The sequence below is a fragment of the Silurus meridionalis genome, chromosome 9, assembly GCF_014805685.1.
Source record: "Silurus meridionalis isolate SWU-2019-XX chromosome 9, ASM1480568v1, whole genome shotgun sequence".
Classification (NCBI taxonomy): Eukaryota; Metazoa; Chordata; class Actinopteri; order Siluriformes; family Siluridae; genus Silurus; species Silurus meridionalis.
The window spans coordinates 23,330,543-23,351,117 of NC_060892.1; the positions used below are offsets into that span (position 1 = coordinate 23,330,543).

General features: G+C 38.3%; 1 protein-coding gene across 1 annotated transcript; it reads right to left on the minus strand.

Moving 5' to 3' along the window:
• Positions 1–321: 321 nt before the first annotated feature.
• LOC124391700 (CUB and sushi domain-containing protein 1-like) lies at positions 322–19,428 on the minus strand. Its single transcript, XM_046858449.1, has 18 exons — positions 19,309–19,428; positions 19,002–19,172; positions 18,788–18,893; positions 18,505–18,581; positions 13,504–13,671; positions 13,266–13,421; positions 12,853–13,023; positions 12,568–12,575; positions 7,303–8,038; positions 6,448–6,525; positions 6,089–6,298; positions 5,710–5,815; positions 5,556–5,632; positions 4,979–5,170; positions 4,451–4,639; positions 2,845–3,036; positions 2,580–2,762; positions 322–849 (listed from the first exon to the last, which is right to left on the minus strand). Exons 1-18 carry the CDS (start codon positions 19,388–19,390, stop codon positions 782–784), a joined length of 2,970 nt encoding a protein of 989 aa, XP_046714405.1. The 5' UTR covers positions 19,391–19,428; the 3' UTR covers positions 322–781.
• Between the last annotated feature and the right edge of the window lie 1,147 nt (positions 19,429–20,575).

The window sequence follows — 20,575 nt, forward strand, 5'->3', positions numbered from 1 at the left end:
CAGAAAGGCGCATGTGTTACTCACAGCTTTGGCACTGGCTAGGTTTAACTTGAAAGTAAGAAAGTAATAAGGTCCTGTAAATGAGAAAAAGAGATGTTCCTTGGGGTCTTCAATCCCAGGGTTTCTTTGGGTGAAGTCACTTTCCGCTTTCTTCCAATAAGAGGGAGAAAGTGGTGGCACCTACCAATGATTCGTGCTAGTTGAAGTCCCGACACTGATATGCAACATAAATTAATATGTTAAGATGAAGTCGGTCCCAGCTTTTCTGTGTTAAAGTGCTGTTGTGCACAGTTTCCATAGATTTATATCGAGTACACAGAATGCCTTTGATAAAGTATAATGTTTATTGGATTAGATGACTTGACAGGTGACTTCAGTATGTATTTTGTCACATAAGTTCATGCGATTACATCTCCACACCAATTTCTTTTTTCCACGCTTGTCATTCCATAACAATGATTTAATGCTACATTATTATAAACTACACCTAATTTACTTTCTTTGAGTGACACTGAGATACTAATCATAATTTTGATATGACACCCAATTGCTAAAGAAATAAAAACAAGCAAACAATAATCATTAGAATCATGAATGAAATTGGTTTATAAATATCATCCATCAACCATAGATTTGAGATAATCTGATGTATATTACTGGCAAGATGGCAGGGTCATTACTCCATTTTTGCACTGCTGACGGAAGGCCAGGCTGTTATGTTTTGCTTTTCTTCTATATTGGCATGTAAAGGTAATGAATTCTTCATGTTTTGCGTGCATGACTATTTTTCTCCATAATATTGCTCTATGTTCCGGGCATCCATGTCTTCAATGGTCACAGTGCACGGTTCTGAAAAAGAGTTTAAAATCAAACTTTTTTTTGTTTTTTTTAAATTAACAATACATCTGAACCATCATTAAAGCATCATTTAATTATGTGGTGCCTTGCATACATATTCACCCAACCTTTCCTAATTATATTACAATCTGCAAAACAAATAATACTATTGGGTAGAAAGGTCCCTTTGCTTTGGGATAAGTTTCAATAATTTGTGAAATGGAGAAGATGTTGGAAACATTACTTTGAAATTTTGTTAAAAAATTGCATCACATAATTTTTGTGGGTTTGTCAACTGTACAGTCATGCTAAAACATCCCGAAGTTGCTCAATTAGCATCAGATCTGGTGAGTAGGAAAGTTCATTTGGAAGAACACTGAACTTTTCTGGTCCACTCATTAACCAAGGTCTACACATTTTCAGCAACAACATTTTTTTCATATATGCTTTGGCATTCAAACAATTTTACTTGATGTTAAGGGTGCTACAGTCTGCATCTCAAAGCAGAAATCAAGATTCAGGAGTCCTAGTGTGGTCTTCTAATGTTGTAGGCCATCCCTTCGAGGTTTGACATTTTGTGTAATCTGTTAAGCGTTTCTGCTCTACATGGTTCTCAGAGTGGTTATTTGAGTTGCTTGCTAGACAAGGTAGGTAGAAAACAGACACCTCCATGCTAAGACACTAGCTGTGAAGTAAGCATTTTTGTATATAACCAGCAAATAAATTAGCATTTTTAATTAACAAACCAAATGCATGTTCAGCATAACTCATTTAATGGTAAGAAGTTCCCTATTGATTTTATTGATTTGACATCACTTGAAGACTACTCCTAAACAATGAATATTTTAGAGGTAGAGGGATATTTTCTGGTTGAAGATTTGGAATTGCATGTTGTGACCGTTCCAAAATACTTTAACATATACTGACACATACCAGAGCAATCTGTATATGACATTTGTTATTCAGACGATTGATAAATAATCATATTCTTAAACACAGAAATGTTGCCTTTGTACTGTAAAATAAATAAGAATCCCCATATCTTAGATATGGAAAATAAAAAAATTAAAAAGGATTCAGTAAAATATATTTAAAGGTTACATTCAATTAATGCTGTTCTAGATATAAACGCAAAAATCTTCTTGTGCAAATTGCAATAGGTGTCAAATTTAAACATGTTGACATTGGCTGGGAAATTAAATGCAAGTAGCAATTATAGTGAAGGTATATAAGATTTCTCAAGAAAAAGGTGGTTTTAGTGGTACAGCTTATTAGTATCTATGAAAAAGGCCAACATAGCTTGAGGTAATACGCAATTTCTCCATTTCTGAAGGTAGCTTCAACTTGAAGCTCATATTACTGCTGTATGTAAATAAACCTTTAGCTTTTTACATTGACTATAACAATATATATATATTTTCCATATCAGCAAAACGCTTGGTAGTGTATCACGTGTACTTATAATTTTGTTAAAAAGCAACTTACCACTTTATTATCTTACTTTTAAAGAATCACTTGAAATTTGTCTGAATATCGTTTTTTGATGTAAGTGCATGCATGTATATATTTGTTTATTATACATTGTTATTCTGTTCATTTTGCTTTGAAATAATTTTTTTTATTGATATAAATGTTTTTATACAACAATTTTTGCATTCAGTATGTGAATAAAGCTTATCCTAATTCCCAGCCATTCTTGGTTTCACACATTTATTTAAATCTCATATGCAGAAAGTACTTACTTAAACATTTAAAATTTCCTCTCCATATTCCTTGTGCACAGGTTGCGATGCCATTGCCAGCTAAAGTGTACAAAGCATTGCACTGGTATTGAACTCGTTCTCCATTACTATAGTAGTTTTTCCTTAAAGTAACTGTATCAGCAAATTGAAAGTATGGCGGAGGGCCACAAACTCCATAGTTCACTGTAAACATAAAAGTACATATTAAGTACATTGTATTTACTTTTTAAATCAATGTTTTAGTATATGTATAGTAAGTTTTCACCTAAACATCTAGGGTATGGACTACTCCATGTTCCATCTTGTTTGCATGTAATTGATGGTTGTCCTATCATAATCATATAAGGATTAACACAAAGAAAGGCTAAAGAATGATTCGGTTTATATGGTGGATAAACTCCTGGATATCCATTAACAATAAATACATTATTAAGTTCCTCTCCTTTGCAAGTAATCTCTGTAGAAAGAAAGAAAGAAAGAAAGAAAGAAAGAAAAATATGAGAAGAGAATATTTTCCAAAAACCATATGCACATTTAAAAAACAATAAAATAATCAACCTCATTTTGACTTGCAGCAATACCTGGGATGTTACCAGATTCTGATATTGTGTCCAGAAAACTATTTTTATATCCCTGAAATGTAACATGTAAATATAAAATGGAATATTTTCAACAATGGCTATAGTCAGTGGTAAATAAAAATTTCTTGATTTAGGCAAAGTCATCATTTATTTGAAACATTTTGAGCTTGTTTATTTAGATACATTATTAAAAAAAGGAAGCTTTACAAATGTTAAGGAGGACTGGTAGGATTGGTTTGGAATTATATCAGGATGCTACCATGTCCAATGACCAACTTTGTTATATTAAATACAGTTTCCTGTTAAATCCTTGTTTTATAGATTACAATGCTTTCATATGCCAAAAGCATGTGAAAACTTGATCACACCCATAGTTGCCCAATGCAAAACCATAGGCATTCAAATGAATGCAGTCATCGTTCAAGTTAATTCCCAATGAGTGATCTGGCCACTTTAAAATCAGCCTTGGCAAACTATGACTTTATGGATACTTTGTGCATGGGACTACTGTAATCATGTAAAGGGTTTACTTTGCATACATACTGTACTACATGTGCTTACTGCTACAGCACTGTCCATTGTAAGGAAGGTCAAACCATGGATTGGGCTGAAAGTCCAAAATTGCTACGATAACATGTTTGGCTGGCAAATGTAGACTTAAATTTAATTTGATTTTATTTGTATAGCGTTTTAACAATAAACATTTGTCTCAAAGCCACTTAACTGAAATAAATAGACTGGAAAATATAAACATTAATAGTTATGAGTAGACCCTAAACTTCCTTTTGGTGAGGAATACCAAATTTCCTCTGATTACTGAATGCTGTATAGGTCTAGCTTTTATGAGCAAATTGTAATGTATCCTTATGTTTAAATATCTGGAAGTTTTAAAATGTTTTCATGTCATCACACCTTAAATATCTGATTTTCCTTTGTACTGCTCAACAAGTTACTGCCCAGGATGCACAGACCATCTCAATTGGGCCTCTCTCACTTTGTCCCCAAAACGTCTTACATGAGCCCTCTAATATTGTAGTAACTCAAAGCAGTTTTTTTCCTATTATGAAGACTTGAAGCCCAAATATAGTTATTTGGGCTTCAAATCTTCATAATAGGAAAACAACACAAGCCCAAATACAGAGCCTTATCTAGAGGTGCTTTATGTTCAGAGTTCATGCATCAGTCTTTGGTAATCAGCATATATAACTGGTTTGCATTTGTGTTTTACTAATAAATCCTGAACTCTAATCCCCAAGTCTGTCAATTGTGTCAACTGAACTATAGGTGTACCTTCACATCTGGGAAACGGGTGACTCCAATTTCCATCAGTTGAACAGAAAACTTCATTGTTTCCTTTTAGGACCATGCCTGCATGTGCACAGTGGAAAGATAACTTGTGTCCAAATTTGGCAGGTGTGTTATTCTGTGGAAGCCCAAAAACGAACAAGCCATGGATCGGCAGCAACTCACAAATGACTTCTGTATATGGCACAAAAACAAGATATTGGGGAGAAATAATAACATTGTCACAAACCAACAATAAACGTAATCTATAAATAATCCAAAATGTAAAATTATTTCACAATAAATCCAAACAGATTGGGTGAGTCTCAGGAGTGGAACCCAATGTTGTCTTCTGCTGTTCCCACCAATCCCATTTAGTGAAATGCCTTGTTTGCTCATTGCATTTGTAATGATTGATTGTTAACCACAGAATTGTCAACCCACTCTTTTTATTTTGTACAAAATTCGGTGAAAATTCTAGAGTTTTGTGAATGTTTCAAAATACTTAAGCCTGCACTTAGGAAATTACTTTACCTTCACAAGCAGGACTTGAACCACTCCATTCTCCATTTTCTTCACATACGATTTCATTTGGCCCTATTATTTTAAGACCAGGAGAGTCACAAGTGAATATTAAATGATGCCCATATCTTAGTGGATTGTCATAATCTGGAAGTCCATTTACAATGATGTTATTCTTAGTTTCCGGTGGAGGACATACTATTTCTGAAAAAAAGAGAGAGAGACAATTGAGTATTGTTTTAATTATATGTTTGGACGGTCTAAACAAGAGATGTCAAAAATAGGGCCCACGGGCCAAAATTTGTCCATGGTGGCTTATTATTTTTAATATAAGCCATGGCCTGTCATATGTAGAAAAAATAAAAAAATTATCTTTCAGATATCAGATTTTCATCTCTAATTAAACAGAATTAACTTTTTTAATTGCAAAACCCCTTTGTGGGCTGTTTAGTTTGATTGTTTTTGAATTTCTCACAGAGCAAAACAAATTCTTAACAATTCAAAAATCATGTGAGTCATTATTATTTGTAAGGCCAATGCAAAATCATAAACATGTGAAGAATGTACTAAACCACAAATTCAATCATACCTTCACACTCAGGCAAGTGGTTGCTCCAGCCTTCAGGCAAACACGTTCTGGTGTCATAAACAGTCGCCATGCGATAACTAAAAGAAACATTATATACATTATATAGGAGATTGTGGTTCTGAATTCTGCTCAAATTGACTAAAACTGCACCTACCCTTGTTTGCATGTGTATTTAATTATGGCTTCATAAACAAATTCAGTGCCATTAATTAGTGTAAATCGACCATTTGGTGTATCTTGAGGAAGCTGACATCGTTTACCTGGAGATATTTAAAGACAAAACTGAATATTTAAAATGCACAGAAAATAATTGTGATCAAGCTGGTAGAAGTAGAACATAGCTACTCTTAAACATCAATGACTGTAGGGAAATTAATCAAATAGTAGCAGTGATTGTAAATATATATAAAAAAATATATATATATTTTTAATGGCACTTTATTTTTTCTATTCTAACATACTCCAACACTGAAACTCTAGACCTGCTTACTATATGCACAAAGATATACAATGAACATTACGTGAACACTTACGTGAACATTCAGCTTTTCGAATACTTTCCCATTTGTGCCCAACACAAACGAAGTTTACTCTTCCTACATATCCTCGATGGCAGTTATAGATTAAGGAATCTCCCGCAGTATAATTGCTTTTCAAAGAAGTACGAGAAACATTAGCATTTTCTACTACGGGGATCTTTGAGCAGCTTGTCAATTCAGATGAAGGGCCACCGTTGACATCATCTGTCACAGTAACCGTAACAATTTTAAATGTTTTTTTCAAAAGCAACACACATTACATAAAAGAATATCAGGTTACACAATTGAAATTGTTGTACGAACAAAAACAATAATAACACAAACAAATAATAACAAAAGTAAAAATGTCTTACCATCCATTGCTGAAGTAGAAACACTGGCCAAGTAAAACATAAACAGGACAACAAGACATGACTCCATTGTTCCTGTTCAGTAGACTTGCTCACCAAGCATTATGATAAGACTAAGAAAATACTGGGCAGGGTTGATAGTTCCCCCCACACACACACACACACACACACACACACACACACACACACACACACACACACACACTTCTGCACGTGTCTTCATAGGAAATAAATCATTTTGTGAGCCTGTTTATGTGGTTAAAGATTAAATATTGTGTACACAATTACCCATGACCCCATCTCCTGGTCTGTTTTGGAGTAAACAGTACAAAGTGTTATTTAAACTATGTACAAGTTAAAAAGAAAATAAAGAAAAAAAACCCCACAAGATCATTAAAGCAGTACTATATTTATCTACCTGATCATTAAAGAACTGACAAAAAAAAACATGATATTGCTGTATAAAGCATGAGGGAAGACTATTTTGATGCTTGCAAGTAGATTTACAACACTTTTTCTATACTTTGTAATAAAAGTAGTGAGACCATCTGAAGTACTGTCAGGGTTGTGACCGTGAGTCGGAAGCTGAAGTAACGATATCATGCTTCCACGAAACGGATATAATTAACGGAACGTAAGTAATCCACTGAACGTAAGCCATCCACGGCACGTAAGTAATTCACGGACCCAGCGGGGAATGCTGGCAGCCTCAAACTAGGTCGGTAACCGTAGCCATAAAGTAGGTCCGACACTAGTGATGTCAGAACGGAGGCTTATGTAGAGAAACAAGAGTTAGGTGGCGAGAGTTAGGAGGCTTATGTAGAGTAACGAGAGTTAGGTGTTGTGGCACGGCGTTGCCTTCAAAGAAGTCTCGAGGCGCAACGGCGCCCCTGAAGAACCTTGGGACTGCAACGTTATTTTCCGGAGGGCTTGGGGGCACTACATCACCTCTAGAGAGGTCTTGGTCTATGTGGTTGCCCTCAGAGAGACTTTGGGGCGTTCCGGCGCCTTTAGAGGGTTCTTGGAGCGGAACTACGCTTACAGTAAAATCTGGAAGCACGACGGTGCCCTGAGAGAAATAATGGGCTGTGATGTTGCCCTCAGAGGAGCTTGGGACCGCTGCATCGTCTTTAAAGGGGTCCTGAAGCGCAAAAGCGCTTTCGGTGGAGTCTTGGACCGTGTTTTCACTCTCGGAGGGACCTAGGTCTGCAATGACGGCTTCTGAGGGATCCTGGATTGTGCCGGCGTCTTCGGAGGGGGCACTTGGAGGTGTGACGTTGTCTTCAGGGGCACTTGGAGGCGTGACGTCACCTTCAGAGGAACTTGGAGGCGTGACGTCGCCTTCAGAAAAACTTGGAGGCGTGATGTCATCTTCTGAGGAACTTGGAGGTGAGACGTCGCCTTCTGAGGAGCTTGGAGGTGAGACGTCGCCTTCTGTGGAGCTTGGAGGCGAGACATCACCTTCTTGGGAGCGTGGAAGCGAGACGTCGCCTTCTGAGGAGCTTGGGGACGATGTTCTGGTCTTGTTGCGGCCGGGCGGTGGTACGACCTCCTTTTCGCAGCCGGGCGGCGGTACGGCACCCTCGGCGGAACACTGGAGCGGAGTGGCACCCTCGGCGGAACACTGGAGCAGAGCAGCACCCTTGGCGCAACACTGGAGCTCAGCAGCACCCTTGGCGGAACAGTGGCGCGGAGCGACATCCTGATTTTCTGGGTGAAACTAGAATACAAACCAAAATTGCACTTGTTCATGCTCCACACTCTCCAGGCCCCAAAAAGAGCCTTCCCAGATAAGTACAAAAAAACTAACAATGTATTTGATCAATAATGAACACTGACAAATAGTTGAGATTGATGTGTGCTGTCAAGTTAAACAGAGGCAACAAATACATCGACATAACTTCGAAATCTCAGTCCACTACTTCCTCCCACACTCCACCCCCCTTTCGAACATCATTGTTTTGGTATACTATCTTTAAAACCTTTAACTTTATAGCAGTGGTCTCAGAGTTTTTCAGATTTTCTAAAGACCCCTTAGGCCAGTGGTCCCCAACCTTTTTGCGCCACGGACCAGATTAATGTCGCACAATATTTTCCGGTTTAATGTCAGAAAATATTTTCATGGACCGGCCTTTAAGGTGTGGCAGATAAATACAACAAAATAAAATGATACGACCGGCATAAAAACTGGTATTTTCTATACTGTGTTGTTTTTTTGTTCATTTTGCTAGCTTGGGGATTTTCAATTTAAAGGTAATGTATTATGTGTTACTGGCTGGAGAAGCCCCTTTAAGAAGGTAGTGGATGGAGGTAAGACATATTTTCTTTAAATGTTAGCAAACTAATACATCTCTGTCTCACAAAAGAGAAAGTGAGTCGTTTACATTTGTGCACTCAAATTGTGGACCACTGTAAACTGTGCAAAGTAGAGGATTAGGTTCTTCTGTTGTCTGCTAATCTGCCTGTTTGACTTTTTTATCTATCTAAACGGAATCCTTGTTAGCATGATAGGCCAAGAACATGTGATTGGAGGTTTGCAGGACTTACTGAATTGATCCAAAACAGTATCCTCTGTGGTTAATAATTGTGTGTTAGTCCACACAACTTGCCTGCATGATGGCAGATAACATTTACGGAATCAACACTGTACATATATAAAGCCCAACGTCTGTCCTTTCAAAGCCCTGGGAATAATGGTTGTGTAATTTTATCTTTGAAGATCTTTAGCTGATTATCTTTTGACTTGTGTGCATATTATATAGATTATTTGTTTATTACATATATTTTGCAATTAACTGTACATTTGTATAGTGCTTATTTCAGGAAATTAACACAAAACATTGTTTAGGAAAATAAAATAAAAAATATTTTAAAAGATAAAATATGACTGTATCACATTATTAAAGTTAAAGGTTTGCTTTTACCAACTGAAGGACTGAAATAAGTTCAAAATAAGCATTTCTCCTGTGATATAGCCTATTATACGTATCATGTATTTAATTCTCCATAGGATCTGCTGATTTTCCATGATTTGTAGTATGAACTAAGCAAGCACTATGTTATACTTAGCAAAATATTACTCCAGCTTAGTTTATGACATAATAAAAAACCTCCTCTCAAGGTTTCTTCCTTATGCCATCTCGGGGAGTTTTTCCTTGCCATAGTCGCCACTGGCTCGCTCATCAGGGACAAACTTACTTATAAAGAACATATTCACTTTTAATCACCACATTTATTATTATTATTATTATTATTATTATTATTATTATTATTATTATTAATACTACTACCACTACTTCTCTAATTACTTGTGTTTGATAGTTGGCATGGCACCAATGCTGAAGTCCAGTGCTGGAATACTGCTAGGCATATTAAGTGTTGTTTTGTGCTTTGTATGGTTGTTTAGATTTTTTCTAGACAATAATGATTTGCATGTAAATACATGATTTGCATTGTGGGTAATCCTATTTTATAAAAGCCTGCTTTACACTTGTATTGTACTGTGCTGCCTTCCTGATAATATTTCTTCAGATTTCAAAATGGCATTTTTTATTTGTTGCTCAGGGTCTGGGCATCTAAGGTTTTTAACAACTGTAGTAAACATCAAATCGAACAAGTTAACAAATACAGTCAGCAGAATGTTGAGGCAACACGGATTTTCAACTCCCTTTAAAGATTTTCTATGAGGTTGAGATCTGGAGACTGGCTAGGCCACTCCAGCACTTCCAAATGCTTCTTACGAAGCCAATCCTTCATTGCCCAGGTGGTGTGTTTGGGATCATTGATATGCTGAAAGACCCAGCCACGTTTCATCTTCAATGCCCTTGCTGATAAAAGGAGGTTTTCACTCAAAATCTCACAATACATGGCCCCATTCATTCTTTCCTTTACATGAGTCAGTTGTCCTGTAAGTCTTATAACTTGATATCCCTAATGAGCAAGCTATTGGTGACTGTGGCAAGTAAAAAAGTCTCAAAGATGTTTGAGGATAAAACCTTGAGAGGAACCGGACTCAAAAGAGAACCTCATCCTCATCTGGGTGGCACAGTCCATTCATTATAGTTCCGTCATTGTTGAGATTTGCTGTTCAGTGATTAGTGCTTACATGCAGAGCTTCATTCAAACTGCAATCTGTTAAAACAAAGTTGGTTGTTGCCATTCTTCACTGAGCATTGTTGGATCCTATGTGGAGACCCAAAACCAGCTCCATCAGCCAGAAAGCCCAACAGTGTCTCTACTTCCTGAGAAGACTGAGGAAAGTCCCCCCCCATTAATTTTCAATGCAACTATTCTCAGATATAAAAAAAGGGTAAGAGGTTATAAGTGCTGAGTAATTATCATACAAATGCTTGTTGCCTTGTTTTGGGTACAGGTAGCTTGTTAGCCACTGTAGTTATACTGTAAATGGTCTTTATGATTTTAATTTACTGTATATTTCACTATTGTAATGTGGAAGTGCAGTGTTTAATTGTAATAATGTTTTAACAATGGATTTTGTAATGGGCTGTAAAAAGACAAAGATTGTGGGTATTATAGCATTTGTCATAAGAATTAACTATGAAGTGTTCTCATGATCTCCAAATGATGCACACATCACATTGTCAGGCTGGAATAATGATTTTACTAAATCTTATACTGCACAAAAAAAATGGTGGAAAAAAGGGCTGAATCGTGTATAAATGAAACATGTTATACATAGAACATTTTCGATCTGCATAGCAATATCCATAATTTTGCATTAACAATATTTTGTACAAAAAGAATTACTTACAAATTGCTTGAAATTGTTTTTGCTTGTAAAAGTATCTAGGATATTATCTATTTTATTCATGTATAAAATCAAAAATAAAACTCAAGCCATTATTTTGTCAATTGAATTTTAATTCCCCAAACCAGGTGTAACATTCAAACATGTGTGAAAAGTTATAGCTCATGTTCTATATATGATGCCTGCATATTATGTATTAACTGTGTTTATTATAGGTTCATTTGTCTCCAGGAATAGTTGTTGACTGAGAGCTGTCTCATCCTCAGGAATCTGAAAAAAATTGAACAGGGTGAATGCTTACTATTGCCAAATCAACAAAAAATCCCACATTGTCCATTTAAACCATAATCTATATTAATATATAAAAAAGAGCAAGATATGGATTTTATGTTGATATAAATCTATACTGCTGACAGTGTAATTAAATGTAGGTTTTCATTCTTATTGCTTTAGTTGACACTTCTGACCTATCTCAAGAGGGAACCCATCCTCATCTGTGTGGCACCGATTGTCTATTTATTACAGCTAAATGTTAACTGTCACTCATTTGATGAATTGTTTGTTTATTGTATGTGAAGATTTCAGTACATGAACTGTTACCCATGAAATGGTAACATTAACTTTAATCTTGATTTTGTCTTTTATTCCTCTTGTGCTGAACTCACAATGTACACATTTGGTCATTGTTGTTGTTGTAGCCTAATTTTAGTTGAGTATTTTTTGCACATTCATGTGTATAAATGTGGTCAAACTGTAAAAACAAAACAATTCACAAATACTATCCAGTATTGTTTACATCACCAATTAAATTTCTACAAACATTTAAACATCAGCTTTAGATAGTAAGCATTCATTTATATGCTTATAAATGAAAATATAATAATCCCTATTATGCTAATATCACAAATTTTCATGAAAAATGACGTATATGCATCAAGCATTATTACATGTTTTTAGAACAGTCTCTGTGTTACAAACCCATGCTAAACTTTGTTTAACAACTAAATGCAACATATACTGCTTGAATATTTCAACAAGCAATATAAAAAACAGTAAATGTCTACACAAACATTAAACCATGGCGCTAACCACAAAGAGCTATACATATCTACAAAACTAACAATTCACTTAAACAACATGTGAATTGCTCACCATGCTGGGAATATAGTTTTAAATTATAATTTTAAACTGGAATCATTATAGAAGTTCAGCAAGATTTTTACATTAGAACAACATGCATTTATCTCTGTGGTTTTTTTATCTGCCACCTATTTTCTAAACTATCACATGTGCCCCCAAATCAGCATCCTTAAAGAGGCAGCACCCAATAAGAACAGTATATCAAACACTCAAACCAACAGATCTGGAACAAACAAACATGCCAGGTTTCTGAAATCAAATTGCCTCCCATTTGTATATTTGGAATGTGAATTCTTGTGTTGTTTGGGAGGTTGGGTTTTGCAGTAATGTACAGTAATAGACATGAAAGTATAGACATGTAGACAATGACACTAACGACATTTAAATATTAAAATGAAGATAACATTTAAAAAAGAGAAAAGTGGATTGTAAATACATGTAATTAAGGAAAACAGAGTAGTTGTATGTGTACAGCATAATTCAGGTCTAAATCTACTTACATGTACATGTTGGTGCATTTCCCCACTTTGAGTCGATGCAGTTGATTTTCTGTTGCCCGGTTATGCTGTATTTTTCACGGCACTCATATGTCACTGATTGCTGAGAAGTTCCCACTTCATGAGAAGTAATAACGGCGTTTTCAACATAGGGAGGAGTAGGACAGTTCTGATCTATTTGCATAAAAAGAAACAAAGGAACTGATCACTATGTAATAAAAGTTACTCTCAAATCATAATCAAGCTGGGTTGCTTATCTATTTGTTTTTATCTAGCATTTTCTAGTGAATGATGTAATAGTAGTAGGTTCTGATTCAATTTTGATCGAGTTTGACACAATTCTGATTGATTTTCAACTTTAGAAATTATATTTCCATTCATTTAAATTGGTGAGGTCATCAACAAAAAGGTCTTACATGCACAATCCTGGATTTGCCATTTCCCATTGTCACAATGAAAACAACATGGTCCTACTTCACATTCAAATTCATGCCGTACACTGTCATCAAAAACTTGATTTCCTTGATTTATTACTTTAAAAACTGTGGGTATTTGACCGCATTGCTTTTCAGCTGTAAAAAAAAAACACAGTACGAGTAAAACCAGTCTCACATTAACATTATAACGTGCCCCCTGAAAATTACAACCACTTACATATACACAGTGGTGTATCACTCCATTGACCACCCTGGCAGGTTACCTCTCCCCACCATTTCCCATCAAATGTTTTATAGTCTGAGTCACATGTGTACAAATATCCTCTGTCCGATTTACGCATGAACCCATGTGTCAAGGAGAACGGTGCACAAGCTGATGGTTTTGCTGTAATAATAATAATAATAATAATAATAATAATAATAATGATAAGAATAATAATAATAAGAAGAAGACAAAGAAGAAGAAGAAGATGAAAAGAAGAATTATAACAACAAAAATACAAACACCCATAATTAAAATGTAGATAATATTCAATATCAGGATTTTTTTTTTGCTGTTGCTTAAGCTGTGTAGAGACAACACATGCTAATAATTTCAGATATTCAGGTATTTAATGCATAGTTGTCTGGTATTCCCCTGCCATGCCCCCCTCGGTAGCTGTCAGGGATCCACCTGCCACACCCCCCCTCGGTAGCAGTCACGCTGCCTCCGCTATGGTTTCCGACAGCTGTGGCTCGTTAAAGATAAGACTATATAAACAAGTTCTCAAGTCACAGGCTGTCGGTACTTGAATGTCTTGCTGGTCATCCCGTGTTTCCTCGACCGCCAGCCTCCCCGCTGGTTCTGGCTCCAGACTCTGTTTCTGGTTGGATTACTCTTTGCCATTGGAGTTGTACTTTCGTTTCCAGATTTAACCTTCGTTGTGGATCACTCGTCCTGAGCGGATATTCTTTGTTTGCTTCTCATCATGGCTTATGAGATTGTTTTTGATTGAACTGTTTAATAAACTATGATTGAGTTATTTCCGCTTCCGCGTCATGTTCGCCAGCCTGACAGAAGAACCGACCTAAACCGAAAGCGGATTCGCCCAACCGCGATTGATCGGCAGCCGATCCCAGCTTCGGATTCCCACCCGAAGCTCCGTGCCGCTCCTCGCAGTTCAGAACCACTGACGCCGGATCATGCAAGCGTGGCTACGCCACGCCCCTTAGAGAGCGCGAGGGGATTCCCGGTTTGTTTCTCCGGGGAGAGAAGCGAATTGGGCAGATTCCTGATTCCCGGCGAGTACGTGGAGAAAAAAATCTTCCCAGTTCCCCTCCGAATGAGCCAAGATCGCCTTTTATATTTCTCTCCTCTCAGGTGACGCTCTCTCCAAAGCCAGCACGCTATAGAGCGCCAAAGAAGGCGATTTTCCCTCACTCGCGACTTCATCGGGCTTCTCCTGGGGATGTTTGTGATGAAGGTGGCGGATCTCCACGACAGTCCCCTCGAGTATAAGAGAGCGCTCTGTTCCTGAGTTCTTCAGTGCGCGCGTCTCCATACCAGAGTTCCCAGGAGCACACGGCTCCGTTCCAGAGTTCCCAGAAGCGGGCGGCTCAGTTCCAGAGTTCCAAGGAGCGCGCGGCTCAATTCCAGAGTTCCCAGGACCGCTTGGCTCAATTCCAGAGTGTCCACGAGCGTGCCTCGCCGCCACAGAGTGTCCACGAGCGTGCCTCGCCGCCACAGAGTGTCCACGAGCGTGCCTCGCCGCCACAGAGTGTCCACGAGCGTGCCTCGCCGCCACAGAGTGTCCACGAGCGTGCCTCGCCGCCACAGAGTGTCCACGACCATGCCGCACCGACACAGAGTGTCCACGAGCGCGCCGCCACAGAGTGTCCATGAGCGTGCCGCGCTGCTACAGTGTTCCCCTGAGCGCGTTGCGCTGCTCCAGAGTTCCGCCGGGGGCGCTGCTCAGCTCCGGTGTTCCGCCAAAGGAGGCGATTTTGGCTCACTCGCCGACTTCATCGGGCTTCTCCTGGGGATGTTTGTGACGAAGGTGGCGGATCTCCACGACAGTCCCCTCGAGTATGAGAGCGCTCTGTTCCTGAATTCTTCAGTGCGCGCGTCTCCATACCAGTGTTCCCAGGAGCGCACGGCTCCGTTCCAGTGTTCCCAGGAGCGCGCTCCATTCCAGAGTTCCCAGGAGCGCGGCTCCATTCCAGAGTTCCCAGGAGCGCGCGGCTCCATTCCAGAGTTCCCAGGAGCGCGCGGCTCCATTCCAGAGTCTCCACGAGCGTGCCTCGCCGATGAGTCTCCACGAGCGTGCCTCGCCGATGAGTCTCCACGAGCGTGCCTCGCCGCCACAGAGTCTCCACGAGCGTGCCTCGCCGCCACAGAGTCTCCACGAGCGTGCCTCGCCGCCACAGAGTCTCCACGAGCGTGCCGCGCCGCCACAGAGTGTCCACGAGCGCGCCGCGCCGCTACAGTGTTCCCCTGAGCGCGTTGCGCCGCTCCAGAGTTCCGCCGAGGTCGCCGCTCAGCTCCGGTGTTCCGCCAAAGGAGGCGATTTTGGCTCACTCGCCGACTTCATCGGGCTTCTCCTGGGGATGTTTGTGACGAAGGTGGCGGATCTCCACGACAGTCCCTCGAGTATGAGAGCGCTCTGTTCCTGAATTCTTCAGTGCGCGCATCTCCATACCAGTGTTCCCAGGAGCGCGCGGCTCCGTTCCAGAGTTCCCAGGAGCGCGCGGCTCCATTCCAGAGTTCCCAGGAGCGCGCGGCTCCATTCCAGAGTTCCCAGGAGCGCGCGGCTCCATTCCAGAGTCTCCACGAGCGTGCCTCGCCGATGAGTCTCCACGGCGTGCCTCGCCGATGAGTCTCCACGGCGTGCCTCGCCGCCACAGAGTCTCCACAGCGTGCCTCGCCGATGAGTCTCCACGAGCGTGCCTCGCCGCCACAGAGTCTCCACGAGCGTGCCTCGCCGCCACAGAGTCTCCACGAGCGTGCCGCGCCGCCACAGAGTGTCCACGAGCGCGCCGCGCCGCTACAGTGTTCCCCTGAGCGCGTTGCGCCGCTCCAGAGTTCCGCCGAGGTCGCCGCTCAGCTCCGGTGTTCCGCCAAAGGAGGCGATTTTGCCTCACTCGCCGAATTCATCTGGCTTTTCCTGGGGATGTTTGGGATGAAGGTGGCGGATCTCCATGACAGTCCCCTCGAGTATGAGAGCGCTCCGTTCCTGAGTTCTTCAGTGCGCGCGTCTCCATACCAGAGTTCCCAGGAGCACGCCTTAAACACTGGAGCAGTGTCAGGGATCCACCAGCCTCGCCTCTCCTCAACACCCCGCCCGCACGGAGTGAGTCTCCCTCATACTAAATACCGGCACCTGGCGCTCATTAGCCCAGGGCCTATTTAAGGCCCCTTTCCCTTCCTTCCGTGTCCGTTCTCTCAAATTATACTGGCAGAACACCCAAGGACTCTACCTTTGTACAGGACTTCCTGGTTTCTAGTGACTCTCCAAGTTCAGAATCTAACTCATGCCTTTCCGATCACCATACGGATATTAACCCTGAACGTTACCCTGGTTTGGTTTTGTGCTGGTCTACTTCATTAAACTCGTAAAACGGGCTTTGGTTTCCACCTTTGTTTGTCGGCCTGACAAGCAGATTGGGCTTGAATCTCTGAACTTATGACCATTAAACCATAGCCTTAACCACTGAACCACCACTGCCCTGCCCATTATGCCTGGGGTTCTCAAACTTAAAATTCTTGACATTTCTATATTTACAAACAGGATCGTGAGATCCCACAGAATATCCATGTTTTGTACTATTCATTTATTTTACTAATTTTATATAAGAAAAATATGTATCTAATATTTCTTATTTACTATATAAAAATGTGTGAAATGTTAATAGGAGTCACATATTTAAATGAAGAGTGTAAATGTATTTAAAAATTGTATTACTATAAAAAATGGGCACATTTTTAAATCTACCTGTACTTAATACACTGTCACGAATTGCATATAACATTTCTATACCTCAAACCTACTCAGAGGTCCTGTTGCATACCAGATAATTGGATTTTCTTGAATAGTTAAATGATTTTAAATAATAGTAAAAGATTTGATATAAAAGCCTTTATATAGTTACTCAACAGCTTCTGCACATTTTCCACTGCCATAGCCTTTATTTATTTTCTGTACATATAGTTACATACTGTATATACATTACATGTTGTAGATATTTTTTTACATCTTTTTATGCACTTGTCAGTTTGCACAATTTATACTATTCACACTTCTGCTATCTGTCTGTCTGTCTACAGTATCTATCTATCTATCTATCTATCTATCTATCTATCTATCTATCTATCTATCTATCTATCTATCTATCTATCTATCTATCTATCTATCTATCTATCTATCTGATGGTAAGGAGTTTTAGAATTGAGACACAGCCAATGACAACAGTCATTATGAAAAAGATTCAGAATAGCAAAGAGAAAAATAAATTTCAAATAAAGAAAAAACAAGCAAAGATCACTCTATATATATATATATATATATATATATATATATATATATATATATATATATATATATACAGTACAGACCAAAAGTTTGGACACACCTTCTCATTCAAATAGTTTTCTTTATTTTCATGACTAAGTGATGAGGTCCTGCGCCAGATGACCTGGCCTCCACAGTCACCAGACCTGAACTCAGTCGAGATGGTTTAGGGGTGAACTGGACCGCGGAGTGAAGGCAAAAGGGCCAATCAGTGCCAAGCATCTCTCGGGGAGCTCCTTCAAGACTGTTGGAAGACCATTTCAGGTGACTACCTCTTGAAGCTCATCAAGAGAATGCCAAGAGTGTGCAAAGCAGTAATCAAAGCAAAAGGTGGCTACTTTGAAGAACCTACAATATGACATTTTTCAGTTGTTTCACACTTTTTGTTATGTATATAATTCCATATATAATTCCACATGTGTTAATTCATAGTTTTGATGCCTTCAGTGTGAATCTACAATTTTCATAGTCATGAAAATAAAGAAAACTCTTTGAATGAGAAGGTGTGTCCAAACTTTTGGTCTGTACTGTATATATGTATATATATATATATATATATATATATATATATATATATATATATATATATATATATATATATATATATATATATATATATATATATATATATATATATATAAATCAAATAGAGCAATATTAATTTTCTTTACCTTCACAAACAGGTACAGCATTATCCCACCCTTGTATACGACAGTTACGATAATCTATTCTGCTGGTCATATTATACCTTTAATAATTAAAGAAAAAAGAATCATACTTAATATTGGAATCTTAAAAGGCAAACAAGTCAACCTCCATTTGAGCTTGGTTACAAATAAATCATGAAATTTTTGTTTTTATTTGAAATTGCTATTATTCAAAATGGTGTATATAGTGGGTCAATAGAGCGAAAGAGGAAAAGTAAGGACATTATTTAACATAGCAGCCTCTTACCCTGGTCTGCATGTGTATTTCACTGTCGCTCCAAATACAAACTCTGAACCTACTGTTAGTTTAAAGTCTCCATTTGGTGTGTCTCCTGGGTGACCACAAGGATTTTCTACAAGAACCAGAGAGTTTTCGTTATTTTATGCAATGTACAATATCCTCCTACTGGTGCATCATGATAAATTTTGTATATATTTGCTGTTGCTCAAGATATGCTTACTTTCACATTCTGTTTCAATAATTGTTCTCCAATTGCCATTTTCACACTGCAGCTTATAAGATCCAATGTATCCAGTAGCACAGTTAACTTTCACTGTCGCTCCATTCTGATAAGTTTTAAGAAGATCACCTCTTTGCACATTCTCATATTGAATTGTTTCTGTACTGCATTCTATAAAATATATATTTTGGTTAGACAAACTTAATCAGGCTTATTGTCTTAATCATAATTTTTAGCACTAATTACTGTTACATGAAAGAAATGTAAGAAATAATACATTTTTATAAAAATTTATATGCAGCCTCACCTTGACTTTTGACATGGGTAAATGAAAAGACCCAAAAAGCAACAAAGAAGATTTTGGAAACCTCTTGCATAGTGGATCCCATCCCTAAGAGATTTGTAACATAGAGATTACTGTGATACTCCTTTTTGACAGTGGATCAGTGACGGTCCTTTGTTAATCATTTATCAGAGCTGACGCAGCTCTTTGTACACATTGAGAGTAATGTTTAAAATTAAATTTGTAAATTGTTATACTTAGATAAAGGAGATAATTGTTTAATATTGCAGTTTTGAGAAGAGTGTTTTCTTAATAATAAGAAAGCCAATATATACAGATATTGTCTTCAACAAGGGATGGTTTGTCATCTTGTAGTCAATATAGACCAGTTTACATTCTTAATTACAATAGAGAACTGTTATAGATAAAGCAAAGGATTATATTACAGCTTTTTAAATTAATAGTATATGTAATGTACTATTTTATACTTTCTGGAGAGTTCCATACCATGTATTTGTTTGTTTCTTAAAAAAAAAAAAGGGCTTGTAATTACATGCAAAAACATGTAAATCTAATATTCTTTTAAATATGAGCACAGATGTCACAAAAATTAATATGTAAATAAAGGGTCAATCCTTTCGCTGGCCTTATGGGCAGTGTATCAGCACAGTCCAGTAAATGGTTACATGATTTACAAAAAAAAAGGTGTTTCTTTGTTTATTTAGGAAGAGATAAGCATAAATAGACTACAGGCATTTGGACATTTTGTGATCTGGGACAAATGAGAAGGCACACTTTGCTATTTTTGGATAAATACAATTCTTTACTACTGGTTTTCTATCAATACCTTTAAGACTAATTTATTAATAATCAACATTAACATTTTAACTAATTAACAATTAGTAATTAATTATTAAGTGTAATGACAATAGGAATGTGTCAGCGTCTGGACATTTTTTGGGTACGTTTTTGCTTTGGCCACCAGATGCCGCCACTGAGCACTTATCCCCCTACTGGGACCTAGCCCCTAACTGTTTAATGTCTCCCACCTGCTCCTTGTTCTTCAAGTTGCCCCTTTTGCCTTGGTCTGGGTTGGTTCATTATATTTGACTTCACTTTTGTTGTGGTACAGTTGTCAGTGTATTTGTCATTATTTTTGTTGTGGTATCTTCTTTCTTAATATTGCTCTTGGTATTTCTCTGTCTTGATACTCGCATTTGAAACTGGATATGTGTGTGTTTGTTTGTTCTGTTTTAGTGAGTGTTTTTCTATTTTGTTTGATTTCTTTGTC